This window comes from Podarcis pityusensis, assembly GCF_964106645.2.
Source record: "Podarcis pityusensis genome assembly, chromosome: 10".
In the NCBI taxonomy this organism is placed as follows: domain Eukaryota; kingdom Metazoa; phylum Chordata; class Lepidosauria; order Squamata; family Lacertidae; genus Podarcis; species Podarcis pityusensis.
Window position 1 is genome coordinate 58,956,419 of NC_138035.1, and position 19,834 is coordinate 58,976,252.

At 43.7% G+C, this 19,834-nt stretch overlaps 1 protein-coding gene and 1 long non-coding RNA gene across 3 annotated transcripts in view; one reads left to right on the forward strand and one right to left on the reverse strand.

Annotated features, from left to right (window-relative positions):
- LOC308486741 overlaps window positions 1-19,834 on the forward strand; it is a 433,510-nt gene that overhangs the window by 204,853 nt on the left and 208,823 nt on the right. Inside the window, exon 2 of the long non-coding RNA XR_013991253.1 lies at window positions 4,610-9,378. This is a non-coding gene — a long non-coding RNA (uncharacterized lncRNA). The remainder of the gene's footprint in view (window positions 1-4,609; window positions 9,379-19,834) is intronic.
- The window catches only part of WASL (WASP like actin nucleation promoting factor), a 35,541-nt gene continuing 30,907 nt past the window's right edge, over window positions 15,201-19,834 (reverse strand). For both annotated transcript variants that reach the window (XM_081023715.1, XM_081023716.1), the window contains one exon: window positions 15,201-18,093. In XM_081023715.1, the coding sequence (XP_080879841.1) occupies window positions 18,032-18,093 (62 nt within the window). In that variant the 3' untranslated portion in view covers window positions 15,201-18,031. The remainder of the gene's footprint in view (window positions 18,094-19,834) is intronic.

Here is a 19,834-nt window from a genome sequence, read left to right on the forward strand (position 1 = left end):
ACAAAGCTATGGATCAACATGATGCAAAGTTCCTGCACATTAGGACTACCTAGGAGTTGACCATACATGAGAGTACCTGCATGGGACTCTGCTGTATACAATCACACTGTTCTGCACAACATAAAGGTCTGCACAGGCCTACACCAAAAAAAGTACCCTTAAAGCTTTTTCGCTTACATTTAATTTCTTTATTCATTGTTTATCTGAGGCTTCTGCATGCTGAATTCACTATCATCCCAGTGGGGTTTCTGAGTGGGGAAGGGCTGTAGTTCAGTGGTAGAGTACCTGGTCTCCAGGTTTAATCCCTTGCATTTCTGTGTAACACTGGGAATGTCCCCTGATAGAAAGCCTGGAGTCAATGTAGACGGTGTTGAGCTGGATGAATCAGTGTTTTGACTCTGCATGAAGCAGCTTCCTAGGGATGTGGGTGGTGCTGTGGGTTAAACCACAGAGCCTAGGACTTGCCGATCAGAAGGCCGGCGGTTCAAATCCCCGCGATGGGGCGAGCTCCTGTTGTTTGGTCCCTGCTCCTGCCAATGTAGCACTTCGAAAGCACGTCAAAATGCAAGTAGATAAATAGGTACCACTCTGGCGGGAAGGTAAATGGCGTTTCCGTGGGCTGCTCTGGTTCGCCAGAAGCTGCTTAGTCATGCTGGCCACATGACCCGGAAGCTGTATGCCAGCTCCCTTGGCCAGTAAAGTGAGATGAGCGCCGCAACCCCAGAGTCCTTCGCGACTGGACCTAACGGTCAGGGGTCCCTTTACCTTTACCTTTAAGGCAGCTTCCTATGTTGTATGAAGAAAGAGCTCAGTGTGGGCAGAAGATACTAATGCAGTACATTGTTCCTTTTGAAATTAAGTACACTCTTCCCTGGTTTTTTAGCATCTGTCGTGGATGCTTTAGTTGGGATTTCTGCATTGCAGGGGGTTGGACTAGATGACTCTCAGGGTCCCTTTCAACTCTACAGTTCTATGATTTGCTCAAAGTGTACCCCTCATCTCAGATATCCTTGGAGCAAACCTGCCAGATTCATATATTTATGTGGGTCACAGAAGCTCAGAGAAGACAGAAATGGTGCCGAACCCCATCATCATCATGATCATCATCATCATTTTTCATTTGTATGCTGCCTTTCCACAGTTAAAAAAACAATGCTCAAGGCAGCTTACAGCATAGCAAGATTTACATAATTACAAAAGTCATAAACAATAAATAAACCACATCAAAAAAATACACAACCAAATGGGAAACAGTTTCCACATAAATCAAAATCTAAAACTAAGAAAACAGCATTCATATCACAGTTTAAAATGACATAGGTAAAAAATAACAGCAATTTAAACAAAACCAAAACAAAATGGAGCCCTCTCTGCCCAGCAGCAGCAGCGGCAGCAGTCCTTTATAGAGCCCATCAGGCTCCGCCCTGGGCCAGGTGGTGAGTGTCAGGACTGGGGCCCTCAGGCGCTGAGCAGGGGAGTCCTCCTGGGTAGTAGCCGCAGCAGCAGTTCTTACTGGCCTGGTGTCTTTGCTGAAACAAAAAAATAAATAAATGGTGTGGTGGCAGTAAGAGAAAATAATCAGAGAACAGAAGAAACCCTCAGGGAAACTGGCATGATTGAGTTAGTATTGTCCAGACTTCCACTTTTTCTCTGGCTGCCATAATAGAGTGTGCATCAAATAGTCTCATGTTGCCAGGAAGGTACCAAGTCTTTCTTCTTCAGACATGAAGGACCACATAAGCTTCTAGGTGTTGATGGATAACAGCTCTCACCTTTGCTTACCATTGGCCACTGGTTGGGGAGCTGCTGGTGGGAACTGGAGTCCAGATGGAGGGCAACAGGTTAATCAGTGATGCTCTTTTGTTGTTGACACATTCCGTGCTGCTTGGGATGATCCAGTTTCCGAAGGGAAAAGAATCAGATTCTGCCCATTCAGGCTAATCAAAGCTGCTACAGCACATGTCATGCCAACGACAGGCATCACACCATAATATTCATTCTGTACCTCATAAAAAAACCATCCCAGAGAAAACATATTGAGCTCACAGCAACAATAAGGGACGTTTCAAACTGCTTACGCAGGTGAACAAAGCTCAGGGAAGTGGGTGGTCACCCCTATAGCATAGAATGCTGTCATTCCAGTAAAAACACAAAGCTCAGGGTTTGATGTACTCTGCAGTGGTACCTCGGGTTAAAGATACTTCAGGTTACAGATGCTTCAGGTTACAGGCTTTGCTAACCCAGAAAGAGTACCTCGGGTTAATAACTTTGCTTCAGGATGAGAACAGAAATTGTGCGGCGGCGGCAGGAGGCCCCATTAGCTAAAGTGGTGCTTCAGGTTAAGAACAGTTTCAGGTTAAGAACGGACCTCCAGAACGAATTAGGTTCTTAACCTGAGGTACCACTGAATGCTCTTTTTTCTAGAAAAAGAGGTGTTGGAACTTACCCTGAACCTTGTTCTCTTAAAAATAGCAACCTGAGAGGTGCCAGAACTGATTTTCATCAAGTTCTGACTGAAAAACATGTACACTATTGGAGGGCTCCCTAAAACATTTTGCTACCTGAGGCAAAGCTAAGACTGACCAGGCAGGCGGTTCAATCTCACTTCAAAAGTGGCAACCAAACAGCATTCACCACTACACCACACAACACAACACACACAACTCTGAGAAGAAAACACAAGAGTGCGACCCAGAAACTGTAATCCTTCCATGTTTCTCTGCTAACGGAACTGCATGAGATGGGGAAGGGAAAACACTTCATTTTCTGTCAGGAAAAGGTTGGTTAGGGATTGTTTCCCAGCAGTCATTACGATACTTCCCAAAAGGGGGGGGGGGGGGGGAAGAGAAGCTGTGTCAAGAGGAGAGAAAGGGTGAGGGTTGTGTCAACAAGATCTCTCTCGGAACTGCACAGGAAACTGAGAATGCGAACTGCGCAAACTTTCCCTGGGGCCTGCATGCCAGCTTGGCTTCATGTTCTATTCTATTCCCTTGAGTCATCATGAGGACAGGGGAAATAGTTTCCTAGGACTTGCCGTTTGACTTATAGAGAATGTGATCCAACCATCCTCCCAGCTGTACTGTAACTATGGCTCTGCCACTTGCAGTGAGAGCCCTCGAGGAAATGAAGCAACGACTTCCCTCAGTAAATATATGGTAAAGGTAAAGGACCGCTGACAGTTAAGTCCAGTCGCTGACGACTCTGGGGTTGCAGTGCTCATCTCGCTTTACTGGCTGTGTGGCCAGCATGACTAAGCCACTTCTGGCAAACTGGAGCAGCGCACGGAAACGCTATTTACCTTCCCGCCAGAGTGGTACCTATTTATCTACTTGAACTTTGACGTGCTTTCAAACTGCTAGGTTGGCAGGAGCTGGGACAGAGCAACGGGAGCTCACCCTGTCATGGGGATTCAAACCACCAACCTTCCGATCGACAAGCCCTAGTCTCAGTGGTTTAGACTAATGTCAAAAGCACTTCCCACTACAGAGGTAATTCTTGCAAGCATTTGAGAAGTGCATACCCTCCAACGTTTCTCCAACGAAAATAGAGGCGTCCTATTCCATAATAATAATTTTATTATTTATACCCTGCCCATCTGACTGGGTTGTCCCAGCCACTCTGGGCAGCTTCCAATATATAAAAAACATAATAAAACACAAAACATTAAAAAACCTTTTTATACTGGGCTGTCTTCAGATGTCTTCTGAAAGTTGTATAGTCTCCTTAGCTTGGGGGTCACATAACTCCATACCCTAAAAAAAAAAAAAAAAAAATCCAATGAAAGGAAGGACAGCTTCTGTAAATCCAGGACAGTCCCTGGAAAATAGGGACACTTGGAGGGTCTGGAAGTGAGGATGATATCATTTATTTGCTTTGTAGCATCTTGTGGATTAGAGGAACAGTGTCCACATTTTAATATTGCTGTGTGAGGAAATCTTGAAAAGGGTCTGCTCTAAAACCAGTATGGTGTGGTGATTAGTGTTGTGCTAGGACCTGAGTCTTGGGTTCAAATCTCCACCTGGCCATGAAGCTTACTAGAGGACCTTGGGCCAGCCACTGCCTCTCAGCCTTATCTATGTCACAGGGTTGTTCTGGGGATTATCTGAAGAGGGGAAGAACCACGTATGTCACCTTCTTGGAGAAAAAACTGAAATATAAATGCAATGAATACGTAATAAATAATGAGTCAGAAAAGCTTCAGGAGTAGTCATTCTTGGTAAATGACAGATTAACAATTCAGCACAGCAGCTAGTACAGTGGAACCTCGGGTTGTGGACGTAATCCGTGACAAGGGCAAGTCCTCAACCCGCAGCGTTCGCATCCTGAAGCACCGTGTCTGCGCAAGCGCGTGAAGCGATTTAGCTCTTCTGCGCATGTGCGAGCGACGAAACCTGGAAATAACCCGTTCCGGTACTTCCGGGTTTGCCGCAGTGTGCAACCTGAAAACACGTAACCAGAAGAAGAAGAAGAAGAGTTTGGATTTGATATCTCGCTTTATCACTACCCTAGGGAGTCTCAAAGTGGCTAACATTCTCCTTTCCCTTCCTCCCCCACAACAAACACTCTGTGAGGTGAGTGGGGCTGAGAGACTTCAAAGAAGTGTGACTAGCCCAAGGTCACCCAGCAGCTGCATGTGGAGGAGCGGGGATGCGAACCTGGTTCACCAGATTACGAGACTACCGCTCTTAACCACTACACCACACTGGCTCTCGTATCAGAAGCAATTGTATCATAAGGTATGGCTGTATTTGCTCCATAGGCCAAACTAAGTCTCCAGTGAGTTCCCATTTAAGTATGGAGGGAGCTACACCCCAGGAGAGGAGTTTTGATTTTACACGCCAGGCATGTTTCCGAATGAGACAGACCATAAACATGACACACATATTGTGAATGTTTGGGGCCAAAGCAGACCCTCCAACATGTTGAGACTGAAACTCAGGATGCATATATTCCTGCCCATGCTTCTGCATAAATCACATGCCCCACACATGCCATTTTGGGTTCCACACTCTCACACATTTTGGGGCACTGCGCTGAGAGCACAGCACCCCAAAATGGGATGTCCCAATTTAATTGGGGCAGTCGAAGGGTATGCCAGAGCTGAAAGACAGTAACTCTGGTGAGATTCAAGCCAGTCTTGCCAGCTCTCATTTTGCTTACTACTCTGGTACACCATAAACCCTTAGGAAAGGGCAGCCCAGAACATTTTGCTGCCTGAGGCAAAGGACCAAACATGGCCCTCCCCTTTCTATGGGCAGAAGCTGACCAGACAGGCAGTTGAATCTCACTTACACCCAGTGTTTTTTTTTGGGGGGGGGGGACGGGGACACAGGGGTACGCATACCCCTAAGCATTTTGTGAATCTGATGGGAGAAAAAACTTAAAAAATTAAAAATTTTAGTTTCTTCTCTAGCACGGTGAATCATCAGTTCCGTTGCTACCCCCGATAGCGACCTCTTTTCCTGTCATGGTGTTTCCTGAGTCTCAGACAGAATGAGAGTTCCCCTAAACATTTTTTAAGGAGAAAAAACACTGCTTACACCTGAGGAAAGTAGACATGCTTAGGGAAGACTAGAAAGGCTGTACTGGCTCACTCTGTGTAATGGTTGGGCTGGCCGCATCTGAGGAGATGCTACTGACTGCAAAAGAGCTCAAGGACAATAATCTAGATAAAGTTGCAACACACAAAATTCATTTGCTGTGAATTTCACAAAGCCTTCTCCCACCCCCACTCCCCAGCCTGAACTTTTTCCTCATCATCTGAGCACTACAGAGGCTAAAAAATTTTCAGGGTACACTGCAAAGCCTGAACTGTAGGGGAAGAAAAAATATTCTCTAAACTCCAAAGCGTGAAGGAAAACAACATCCACCGAATTTCCTCAAGTCTGACATTTGTGGAATGTCACGCTGGGACGTAGGTGGAGGACATATTGAAAGCCTTCTGCACTTTGAACAATCTGTGCAGTTTCTGGAAGTGGCTGTGTGGGTTGGTGTTTTTTAAGAGAGTGGAGAAATATTCCTCAGAGTGCGGAGGGACTAGAGAGGGCCAAAGATTACCAACGATACATGACATTTTATTCTAGCTATGTGGTCTTTACACCAGGGGTGAGGAGGATAACAGGGTCTACTTTGGCACTATTGATTTTTCTCTCTTTCTTTCTAGATCCCTGAGGTCCACCAAGCAAACTTAGGTGCAAAACAGTTGGCTTGGCTGGGTGGCATAGATGTCAACTTTTCCTTTTTCTTTTGAGGAATCCTATTCGGAATAAGGGAATTTCCCTTAAAAAAAGGGAAATGTTGACAGCTATGCTGGGTGGACGTATTCTAAGGATTAAGGAACTGGATGCTTTTGAGCTCAAGAATTTGTGAGCAGTAGCAGAATCAAGTTCATAAATCCTTTCAAACAAAATACAGAACTGCCCCCCCCCCCCGTATTCTTTTTCGGCTACCTAATTTAAATGAGAAGAAAGCTTTTTCGTCTTTGCTGCAGTTAAATAATAGAGATTTTGATTATTTACTGCAGGCATAGGCAAACTCCAGCCCTCCAGATGTTTTGAGACTACAAATCCCATCATCCCTGACCACTGGTCCTGTTAGCTGCGGTTGATGGGAATTGTAGTTCCAAACATCTGGAGGGCCAGAGTTTGCCTATGCCTGATTTACTGCAATACACTCAAAGATCAACTAGATGACTCAAAGCAACTTTCTGACTACCTTTCTTTTATGCTATAATTTTAAATGGAGAAGGCCAGGATTAGTCATGCCCACAGAATGGAAGATGGCTGGATCCCTAAGGTTGTGTTCTACAGGAAGCTGGCACCAGGCAGTGGGCTCATTGGCAGACCAACTCGGTGTCTGCAAATGTGACCTGAAGGATGGCGATATTAACCCCACCATGTGGGAAACCCTTTCAGACAACCACAGTGAGGCACCAGTGGCGAGGGCAATTGAGGGAACCCACATTGTGCGCGTGATGTCAGGACTTTGGGAGGTAGCGGGGTCAGAACCGAACATGGCAGCCGTGTGGCTCCAATGGCTGGCAGCTCCTCCTCCTCCTCCTCCTAAATAAATACATAAATAAATTTATACCCCACCCATCTGGTTGGGTTTCCCCAGCCACTCTGGGCGGCTCCTAACAGAATATGAGAAACACAATAAAACATCAAACATTAAAAACTTCCCGAAACAGGGCTGCCTTCAGATATGTCTTCTAAAAGTCAGATAGTTGTTTATTTCCTTGACATCTCATGGGAGGGCATGCCACAGGGTGGGCGCCACTACCGAGAAGGCCCTCTGCCTGGTTGCCTGTAACCTCACTTCTCACAGGGAGGGAACCGCCAGAAGGCCCTTGGCGCTGGATCTCAGTGTCCGGGCAGAACAATGGGTGTGGAGACGCTCTTTCAGGTGCCGCCACTGGTGGCAGGAGGTGGAGGAGAAGGAGCTGGCCACTGGAGTTGTGCCATGGTGGGCCCCACATTTCACCTCTGCATTTTGCGGACATTGAGGGGGGCACTAAAAATATAGGACGGGGCAAAAGGGCTTGGCACCCCTGACCTGGAGACAGATAGTCAGGTTGTGTATCCACAGCAGTGATTGGAGGGAGAATGACAGCTGGGAGGAGCACTGAGAAAAGAAATTGTGTATCTGCAGCAGCACAACTGGACGTCTTCATCTGCCCCGGCTGCAACAAAACATGTCTTTCCTGTAGCGATCTCTACAGCCGCAGCAGGTGCTGTAACTCTCCAATGGTTTGACTTCATCCCCGAAGGCACACTCTTCCATTGTCTCCCAAGAAAGACGGATGCTAACAACTAATAGAGAACAACAAGTCTGGGAAATGATATATAATGAACAGAAAAAAATGTTGAAAGTGACTTTTCCTAAGAAACCAAAAGCTTTTCTTTTAGGCACTATAGGGCCAGAGATCCTGAAGGACCAGATGAAACTATTTATGTATGTGGCCATGGCTGTGCAGAGTCTCTTAGCCCAGAAATTGAAAGATGGTACAACTCCGACAGAAAAAGAGTGGCAGACAAAATTGATGAACAACGCCAAAATGGCAAAACTTACAGGAGGAATTAGAAACCAGGAAGAGGAGAATGGGGAAAGTTTATAATTTGTTTGAAAAGCTATTGTGAACAATTACATACATTGGTAGGATTGGCAGAAAACTTGTAGCAAAAATTTGAACTATGGATCGACAAAGGATTTATAAAAATAGAGTTATGACAGAGATGCAGAGGGGGAAATCATCACACTAAGATTCACAAGGGGGGGGGAGTCAGAAGGGATTCTATGTTCATGTATTTAATTCATTTGTTTATGTAAAATTGAAAATGCAAAAATAAAATTTATTTTTAAAAAAGAGAACAACTTTTGGACTCTCAGTATTAGTACTCCAGCATTAACTCTAAAAGCAGGTAGTCTTTGTTGAGGAAATTGCCCATGTCTAGTAGGAACACAACACAAGTTGTTTACTACGGTCTCAATTCATATTTTATGGCTTTGTTATTGATGTTTTGATACTGTGACCGGTATGACACACAACCAAGAACCTGCCCAGGGTCCAGGCATTTCAACAGCCCCTCCAAATTAGTTTTTCATTTGTACAGACTGTTCACCATTGAACATGTTAAGCCTCAGAGGTGACTTAAAATGACCAGGTCCCCTACCCTTTCCACTTTTCCATTCAGACGTTAGACACAAGAATAAGGATCCAGGTCGACAGAGATCACAATGGTGAGCAAAGTTTGTTTTCCTCTTCCCCTTCCAGCAGCATGAAATCGATACTACAAAATTAGAACTCCCCAACCTCTGTAGAAATAATAAAAGCAGAAGGTCGCATTTGAAGAGCTGTTTGCCCTTGTGTCTCTTGGAAGAACTCCTAGTCTCTTAAAATGACAGCACAGCTGCTCACAGAGAATTATGCAGAAAGATTACTAAATTCTGGATCCAGTTCTTAGACTATGCTGCAAGTGTGACAACGAGTGGTGCTGCATCGATCAAATAGCAGCTGCTAAGACAAGCTGGCTGTATTTCAAGAGCACGCCGGCAAAATTTTCAGTTTGTTCAATAATGTAATAGAAATTACATTGTGGGGGGAGGGCAGAGGGGATCTTATTTCATCCCCCCCATATCATCTCAAGAACCACCAAAGTGCTGACTATTGGGGATATATATATATATTTCTTAGTTTGCAAAAATACAGTGGTACGTCGGGTTACATACACTTCAGGTTACATATGCTTCAGGTTACAGACTCCGCTAACCCAGAAAGAGTACCTCGGGTTAAGAACTTTGCTTCAGGATGAGAATAGAAATCGTGCATTGGCGGCACAGTGGCAGCGGGAGGCCCCATTAACTAAAGTGGTGCTTCAGGTTAAGAACAGTTTCAGGTTAAGAACAAACCTCCGGAACGAATTAAGTTCTTAACCCGAGGTACCACTGTACTTGGATTGTCTCTTTTTTTCAAGTTGCGTTTTCTACAGATCAGTTTCATCAGTTTTGAGACATGGTTGCCCAATGGTTGCCATCAATTTGATTTGAACTGATTTTATAATGAATTGCTTTTAGAATGCTGTATTATTTTACTTTTGTTAGCTGTTCTGAGCCCAGCTTCAGCTGGGGAGGGCGGGATATAAATAAATTATTATTATTAGTGTTACATACAGTGTTAGGCTAGGAAGAAAACAGGGGGAAAGGTGGTGGTGGGGAATGGTGAGTGGGTTGGGGTCGGCTGGCAATGCTTCTATTCTTCTACTTAGTGTATGTGTGGGGTTTTGTGTCAGTGTCCGTTGTGTGGGTTCTCTTACTATATGCTTGCATCTTCCAAGATCATAATGCCCACTCACATCATAAAGTGCTCATAACCCACCTACTCTCTGCAGCCAGATGCATCATAGCTAGACACTGGAGAGACCTGTCAGGAGTAAGCATGGACCAATGGGAAACAGCCTTATTAGAGAAGCTAACTGTTATGTACTGAGTTGAATAGGATCCAAAAGGCAGCAGTCTGATTGGTCCTATAACAATAGGGTCCAGAATGCAGCAATCTGATTGGTCCACAGGAGCCACCCAATCCAGCTCCAAATGGAAGTGAATCCGCAACCTGATTGGTCTACAGGTGAATCCCGGAATTAGCCAATCACGTGGGGCCCATTGTGTAAATAATGTATATAAAGCAGACATTCTGGGGGAACTTCCATTCCTCCTCACCACTACGAGCTGAATAAAAAGCATGAAATCCACTCTCGACTCCGAGTATATTTCACTAACCAATAAACTGAAACGGGGACAAATAGAAGATGCTTTCACCCCTGTATGGTCCCCCTTTATCACATACACAGCCCAACAAGAAAACAAAAAAAATCCACCGACAAGCATACCGGTACTTTTTGGCACAAAAAGTCCTTTGAGATCTGGGGTTCTTTGGAAATCTGTAACCATGAAAACACAGATGTTTGTATGGCTCTGAATGCTGCTCACAGGGGGCAGACAGTGAGTGAGAACCAAGAACTCACATTATGGTCCTTTTGGTTTTAAAATTCTTTTAAAAATTAGGGGCGTTTTTTCCTTGCCGTTTTTATATGGATCGCTGCTGATGGTTTTGCAGCTTTCTTCTCGGCAGCTTCTCATTTCTCCTTTCTATTGTGATTGTTTTGACTTTTGCTTGTTTCTAATTTCTTTTTAAAGGCGTTTAAACTATGTTGTTCACCGCTCAGATAAAGTTATTGGGCAGTATACAAATGCTGTTCATAAGTAAAAAAAATTAACTTCCTACTTTTATATGTTCTCTGCAAGCAACTAGCTGGCCGCCTTTGAAATGCTGGAAGAGATAAAGCTCTTGGTCGGATCCTGCAGGGTTTCTGTGCCTTTTCCCACATAAAACAGTGATTGCAATTACCATTACCAAGAAACATGACATGGAAGGTCAGAATACACATGATATGGATTCCCTTGAGTAGAACCTCCTGGTTTAAAAACGAAGTGTTAAAAAGCAGTCACTGCGATATGTGTTTGTGAGGGGGAGCGGGCAGGGATCAGTCCTGGATCAGTCCTTTCATGGTGGGGAGGGTTTTTAACAATGCCGTTTTCCCAATTAAAGAAGAAGAGAAGAAGAGTTTGGATTTGATATCCCGCCTTTCACTCCCTTTAAGGAGTCTCAAAGCGGCTAACATTCTCCTTTCCCTTCCTCCCCCACAACAAACACTCTGTGAGGTGAGTGAGGCTGAGAGACTTCAAAGAAGTGTGACTGGCCCAAGGTCACCCAGCAGCTGCATGTGGAGGAGCGGAGACGCGAACCCGGTTCCCCAGATTACGAGACTACCGCTCTTAACCACTACACCACACTGGCTCTTTCCTTTTTTAACGTTTGGTGTTTTACTGTGTTTTGATAACTTGTTAGAAGCTGCCCAGAGTGGCTGGGGCAAGCCGGTCAGATAGCTGGGGTACAAATAAATTTATTATTATTACTTATTATTATCTCTTTCAAACATCACTCCTCCAGCAAGGACACCGCAAGTAAAAGGTAAAAAAGATAAAGAACCCCTGGATGGTTAGGTCCAGTCAAAGGCGACTATGGGGTGCGGTGTCCATCTCACATTCAGGCTGAGGGAGCCGGCGTTTGTCCACAGACAGCTTTCCGGGTCATGTGGCCAGCATGGCTAAGCAGCTTCTGGCATAATGGAACACTGTGATGTAAACCAGAGTGCATGAAAGCGCCGTTTACCTTCCTGCCACAGCAGTACCTATTTATCTATTTGCACTGGTGTGCTTTCAAACTGCTAGGTTGGCACTGTGGTCTAAACCACTGAGCCTCTTGGGCTTGCCACTCAGAGGTTTGGTGGTTCGAATCCATGTGATGGGGTGAGCTACCATTGCTCTGTCCCTGCTCCTGCCAACACCACAAGTAACACACTGGTACCTGTATGTTTTATATTGCAGGGAACTGAACAGCTTTGTACAAGATGGTGGCAGCAGGGGAATGGCTAAAATGTCTCCTTCTACAACCCTGCCATTCCCATCAAAATCCCTCCCTCCCCACCAATGCTTGCTATTAAAATCCTATGCCCTGAATTGCTGCATCCTGTTTAGTTTGGCCACTTCTATCTTTCTAGAAAAAGAGATGCCGGAACTCAACATGAATGCCTCCCTTGTTCTCTTATAATGGCAATGGCACTGCCCAACTAAGAGGTGCTGGAACTGAGTTCCGGTGAGTTCCAGCTGATAAAAAAAAGCCCTGAGTTTGGCCCTGCGTGTGTAAAGGGACCCCTGACCATTAGGTCCAGTCATAACCGACTCTGGGGTTGCGGTGCTCATCTCGCTTTATTGGCCGAGGGAGCCGGCGTACAGCTTCCGGGTCATGTGGCCAGCATGACTAAGCCGCTTCTGGCGAACCAGAGCAGCGCACGGAAACGCCGTTTTCCTTCCCGCCGGAGCGGTACCTATTTATCTACTTGCACTTTGATGTGCTTTCGAACTGCTAGGTTGGCAAGAGCAGGGACTGAACAGGAGCTCACCCTGTCACGGGGATTCGAACCGCCAATCTTCTGAATGAGGGGTGCCTTGAATGATGGTCGGGGTGCCACAGGCAACACTGGCCTCTGTCCCTCTTTCTTTCCTTCCCTCCTCTGGTGCCTTCTTGCATCTTTGTTTCCCAAAGTCTTAATGGCTGTTTGTTGCAGCAGCCCAGACTATAAGCTCCCAGGCGAATGGTGCCTCTGGAGCTGGTCAGGGGGGGCTGGTTGCCAGAAGTTGAGGTGGCTTCAGAATAAGCAAGCCAACCAGTCCACCAGCCCTTGCTGTTGGGAATGGACAGACAAGTCCCAGGTCCCTGTGGGTCAGTGTGAAGAGGCACCTCTCTTTGGGGCAGGGGGCGCAGCTCGGAGACCAGGGACAGCAGCAGCAGCAGCCCAGAGGACTCCCAAGGAGAGGGGAGAGGAGGCTGAGGCAACACTCCACAAGGGAGGGTGTTCAAAAAAGGGTGAGAGGCTGCCAGCTCTGTCAGGCAAGGGGTGACATAACTGGGCTCCTGAGCCCCACAGGGGTGCCGCAGAAAGAATGCAGTTGGTCAAGGGAGCCATGGACTCAAAAAGGTTGAAAACCTCTGCCATACAGAAAGAGGGGAGCCCTCCCAGCTCTCACCTGGAGTCATTCCTCTCTTCTCACAGCCTCTCATCCTGTGAGGTTTCTTTCCCCTTCCCCACCTCTCACGCAGGGTCCTTCAACCGATCTGTCACCTGCTTGCAATGCTTACCCAAATACAATGAGAGAATAAATTTAAAAAAGCTACCGAAAGAAAAAGAGAGAATAGATAAAGGGGACCTCTAGCTGGAGTCCCTAAACTAGATGTACTTTCATGCACTGAAAATGGTTCTGTGCAGATTTGTGTAGTTCTGGTCCCAGAAATGAGGGGAGTTGCAGTTTGCTTCCTTAACTCCAGAACAGAGAAATTGTGCCAGTGCACAACAACAGGTCCTCTTTCAAACAAAAGATAAATGTGTAACTGATAAAGAGAAAGCAGGACTCAGCTGACATGCTGCTGTGCTAAACCCACCCCATAAACAACGTGCTCCCTGCCTTTGCAAACCTCAAAAGCCCCAAGGCTAACTATAGGGAGACCACAACAAAGTGTTATTTTTGGCCTTGCAGAAGTTCAGGAGTGTCAAAAGCTTTGAACCGGCTCCACAGAAACAGAGAACTGCAAGACTTTATGCTGATCTTTTGGCAGCGAAGAGCCATAAACAGGCAGAGCAACATCACTCAGGCTTGCAGTGAAGACATTAAGTACACAGAGCTTATTGGGGTATGTGATAAGGGAAGAGAATGCACATTAGAGTGACAGAAGTGGAACTAGGAGAGCCCAGCCTGGTCAGGAACATCATGTCCCTGACAAGCTAGAATCTCAACTACTGACACAAGTTGCTAAAGCACATGGGCTTTTAGGATCTGCAACAGAAGCTTGATAATGACAATTTCCAGGAAAACTAACAGGAAAATTGAGTAGGCAGTGTGCTTCAATAGAAGTTGGAGGAAAGAACTCTGCAAGGAAATCAGGCATTTGGGAAACTAGAACGTCTGTCACCCAGGATGCATTTTTCACATACAGCTCTTTTCTTCTCCCAAATTATTTTAAAGTCGTTGTGGGCTTTGTTTTAAAACAGTTTATTCAAACTTTGTTTTAACACAATTTATTCAAACTTGGGATGAACAGGCTATATCTCACATGGCTTGCACTGTCAGGAAACTGCAGAAGCTATTTGCAAGCAGTGTGTCAGCAGCAAGTTAAGATACTCACATTTAAAAAAAGTGCAGCCTACTTATGTGTCAGGTATACAAAAATATTGTAATCTTGATATTTTTGCAGTTTGAAAGCACACCAGTGCAAGTAGATAAATAGGTACTGCTGTGGCAGGAAGGTAAACCGCGTTTCTGTGCACTCTGGATTCCATCAGTGTTCTGTTGCACCAGAAGTGGTCTAGTCATGCTGGCCACATGACACAGAAAGCTGTGTGCAGGCAAATGCTGGCTCCCTTGGCCTGAAAGCGAAATGAGTGCTGCACCCCATAGTCACCTTAGACTGGACTTAATTGTCCAGGGGTCCCTTACCTTTGTTGTGAAGGCACTGTCATAAACACCACTGTGGACTGAGAACAAAAGAGCCAAGAGAGCTACTAAATCTCTGATTTTATTAATATGATCAACATACTTATACGTGCAGATATGCAACTAGCAAGAAGAACCAGGAATTTCTCCAAGATATAGCAACAAACCAGTGATGGCAATAAAAATACTTGATGCTTGTGGATATAAAATCTCCTTTGTGAAATTCTATGCAATTTGGTCACCAAAAAATACGTTAAGTTTTATGCAAACAAGAGCAGGCAATACACAGAGCAACTGCAAAGACAACAAGACTTTTAATGCACAGACCCCTTCCAACATTGCCTGACCTTGTAATATTAATGCATTATGCAATCTGTTGGTTTACAACAGCCATTGTTTCCATGGGAGCAGCAGGCTAGCTGTCATATTTGACCTATGGGCCAGGGCATTAGATTCCCTCCTGAAACTTATTTAAGAACACAATCCACTTTCCAATTTGAGCTAGTTATGGTAATGTTGGATTTTGCTATCCTGGCTGAAGCATAACCTGTGCATGAGTTAGGAGACAAGAAGAAAAAAAGTCACACCACACCGTGTTTTTGAGTCAAATTAATTTTATTATGCTCCATGATGAATTGCCACCAGTGCAACATCCTATTCACTGTACATTAAAAAAAAAAGCCAAAGAGAAAGAAAATTCACATACCAAGAATTTCAGTTTGATGAAACGGAAAACTGAACGATTGAGATGCTTTCAGAGTACAAGCGGCTAGTTGATATTGTCTATGCGTAGTGCTGAGATATAGGCCTCAGGCTCATTTGCTAATTGCCAAGGCTACCTGGACAGTCAATTTAACTGGTGCATGAAGCTGCCTTGTTACAACAGTTAGCAGTAGTGATTCAATGACATGAAACGTCGCCTCCAGCCCACATGGGAAAATGCAGAAACATGCAGCTGTGACTTTGTAGCCTAACTGTAACTGCAGTCATGCCTTAAATTAAGACCGTACAATATGCTATTGAAAGCAAAACATCTGAACTTTTGTGCAATAATGTGGATACACTTTATAGGAAAACAAAACAAAACAAAACGAAAGCCTGTTGGGCAAGTGATTAATGGATTACACAAATATCTCAGACATAAAATATTAAATCTTTCCAAGTTCTCTCGACTCTAGAAGCATGTGCTTTATTCATGCTAGTAAGTAACATCTTTGGAGGCCACCTGAGCAAGATCTATTTGAAAAATGCCCTTTATGATTACAGAGCTGGAGAGACAGCACTAAACGCTGTCCCGAAGGCCATTAACACTCCCTCTCATGTGCACATTCTTAATCCTACTTCAGAGCATTCAAATCCGGCTTCAGCCAACCTGCCCGCAGTCCTCAAGCCATACTAGCAGCAACAGTGGCTGAAAGTCTTTCCAGCAGCAGGCAGTGCTGTGGCTACAACCGCAGGGAGAGGAGGAGACCTTTAAAATTCTCCTTTCCCAAGCCGTGTGCTTAAAACAAAAGTTACCCTCATCGGAATAACGTAGCTTTGCTTCCAACACCTCCCTCTTCATCAACATAACCTTTAAAATCCTGTTTTCCTCGAGTATTAAAAATCCGGATGCTAGACATACGTTATAACTGCACTAAGATATCCAAGCCAGGTCATATTGCAGGTCCAGCCTGCCAAGATCAAGCCAACACTGGGTTTCAGCAAATACAAATTTCATCCAATATACCATGAATAGAGAAGATGGGGAGAGGGGAAAGAAGCATGTGTTAATTGTACGCCAGATATTCCTCCCTTGAAACACTGTGCAGCAGCGAGGCAAGTTGATTATTCCTAGTGTTTTCTACTTCAGTGTCTCCTTGCTGCAAGTATGGGGTTAGCACTGCCAATGCCTATCTTAAATGCAGCATCCTGCATATAAAATAGGGAGATAATCCAAACGTTAAGTCCATTAGTAAATACGAAAATTAAGATGAGAACTCAACTTTCCCCGTCGTACGTCGGAACGCGATTTCCAAGCACATCCTTTGGCGTCATTTCTAAGCGTGAGGCAAATCAAACTGCAATATGCAAGTTCAGTGCGTATAAAAAGCAGTGGTTTAAACCAACTTTGCAGTAGTGAGACCCTCTCAAAAGGCAAGCAGTTCAGTGAGCTCTACCTGGAGATTTAGTGTCCAAAGGAAACAGGGCAACATTGACCCATTATGCTTGAATAAACCCATAGGGGTGCATGCGAGGAGTGGATCTCTGAACATTAACAGGCTGACAGGCACAGAGTCTACCCAGTCTCAGCTTATCCAGCCAAAGGGAGTTGAAAGGAAACATCAGTGAAGAATTCATGCTCATATCCCTTCTCTCCCCCACAAACTTTCCCCATCGCTTTTGGAAAGCCCGTCACAGTCAGGAGAAGTATATATTTAAGGCATCCATCCATCCCTGTATAAATGCTTTCAATTTCTAGATCACAGATCTGGTGCCTAAATTGTGTTCGGTTTATACCGTAATCCATCAAGACTGCAGAGTGACACCACCTAAATTCATTTATTAGTATTCTCATGCCCTACACATTTTAAAATTAATTTAAATCCGCTATTATTCAGAGCAAACTTTATAACCACAGCCCTTCAGTAAAAAACAGCATATAAAAATAAATAAACACCCGCAGCAGTTGCCATAAATGTAGACTCCTCCTCTTCATTGTGAAAGGTAGCTGGTAAAAATCAGAGGTGGCTTACATCAGAGATGTCACACTCTGAAACAAACAGGGAAGTTCCTAAATTGAGCATTCAAGGTGTCAACGCTGCCCGATAGCAGGAAACACAGTGCTCCAGAATCAGGGGAAATTTTCACAACTGCTTTATTATTGTTATTATTATTTTACGATTGTTTTATGTCAGCTTAAATGCTAAATTTAAATCGCAGCGGTATGAACTGCAACGGTTCTTTGTTTTATCAGCCTCACCCATGTGGCAGAGTTTCCAAGATGAAGGGGCTAAAACTAGGAGCTGCATTGCTTAAAGAATGTAGTGCTATACTAGGTTTTAATAAGAAAATTTAGATACAGAAAAAGTAGGGTATGAAAATAGTGTTTTCCTTCTTGCATTATAACTAAATACATTTAAGGTGTGTTTGTCAATCTCGCATATTACATTAAAACTCCCTTATTGATGGAATGGAAAGTGTTCACATGTACACTGAACAACCTGGTGTAAACTTGTACACATTAATTTCGGGAGTAACTTTGTATAGGATTATGACAAACCTTTACAGATTAAATGAGGTATTGCACAGATTAATAAAAAAGCAAAAGGCAACAAAAATATACAGCAAATTGGTAGAACATTTACATGATAATTTTACAGAATCCATAGACAGAAAGTAGTTTAGTATTTCACCTTAAAAATATATATGATATATAATATACTGATCAGTCATCCCATTCATCATCATCCTCGAAATCTTCTTCATCTTCTTCATCCTCATCTTCATCTAATGGTAAGAAAAAAATTAAGTTATTTTTGCAAGAACTAAACATTCAGCAAAAGCTAGTGTTGCCATTTCCGCCCCCAGCCCCCATTTAGTTGGTAATGAATGGCATTTGCACAGTAAGAAATAATAACAATAATAGTAATAATAATATGCCTGGGCATGTATGTGAAAAATTGTGACTATGTAAGTACCCAGGTCCTAAGTCGCATAGTAATTGTATATTACTTTCCTTCAGAGTAGAGTGCATATTATTTATGCCTACCCCATGATTTTTGTAATAACAGCTGACCAAAACATGATTTTCTTGATGGTGGCACAGTATTAAGACCTAAGTGACAGCTTCAAAATATTTGTAATATTCCTGCTATTATCTATATACTTCTTCCAAATAAATAAGCAATCTATCTGGTTCAGGAGAATAACCAAATAACCTATTCTTTTTTTAAATAAGGGATGCTTATGGAAACAGAAACAAGCTTCCATAAATTACACCCATTGTGTAGGTTGTGACAAGCAGTTCTAGAATTGTATAAATTAGTAAACTGTTGATTAATATAATTTTTACGGTTGCTACAAGGCTATTTTTCAATACAGGTTTTTTTTTAAACTTCACACTGCTGATAAGCCTATAATCCCTTTCTGTTAAATATTATTATATCGGCAGATAAAATAGATGCTATAATCCATGTTATACAGTGGTGCCCCGCAAGACGAATGCCTCGCAAGACGGAAAACTCACTAGACGAAAGGGTTTTCCGTTTTTTGAGCTGCTTCGCAAGACGAATTTCCCTATGGGCTTGCTTCGCAAGACGAAAAACGAAAACGTCTTGCAAGTTTGTTTCCTTTTTCTTAACACCGTTAATACAGTTGCGACTTGACTTTGAGGAGCAACTCATAGAACGCGGTGTGGTAGCCTTTTTTGAGGTTTTTGAAGACTTTGGTGATTTTTGAAGCTTTTCCAAAAATTCTTTTGCAGCCATTTGGTAAGTTAAACTTTTAAAACTTATTTGGGGGTTTTTGGATTTAGGGTTGGGGTGTTTGGAATTCAAGGACTTGGTGTTGGGGAGGGGTTTGCAAGAATCTGGAAGCTTGTGTGGTTTTTTCCTGCATTTTTATGATTTTCTGTGACCATTGGGCCACTCTGCTGTTTTTTTTAAAAAATTCTGGATTTGAATTTCTGTGTGGTGGGTGGCTGGGGGAACAGTTGAGGAGGGGTTTGCAAGAATCTGGAAGCTTGTGTGGTTTTTTTCTGCATTTTTATGATTTTCTGTGACCATTGGGCCACTCTGCTGTTTTTAAAAAAAAATTCTGGATTTGAATTTCTGTGTGGTGGGTGGCTGGGGGAACAGTTGAGGAGGGGGTTCTTCAGCAAGAAGCAAAGAGTGGAAGAGGAACCTTCTTCGAGTTGTCCCCCAGAGTCTTAGAAAATGTACTGCACACTTTGTTGATTTTTAAATGTTTTTCTGTCATGTTTAGAAACTTAATTTATTGTTCCTTTAATTTTTGAAATGCTCTTTACAGTATGTGTGACCTTAAAGAGCACTTAATAAACTCTTGTTGTACCAAATTTGGTTTTGTTTGGACTTTTTTTGACCATAGGAACGCATTAATTGAATTTCAATGCATTCCTATGGGATTTCGTGCTTCGCAAGACGAAAAATTCGCTAGACGAAAAAACTTGCGGAACGAATTAATTTCGTCTTGCGAGGCACCACTGTAAACCTGGGTATTAATTCAAAGA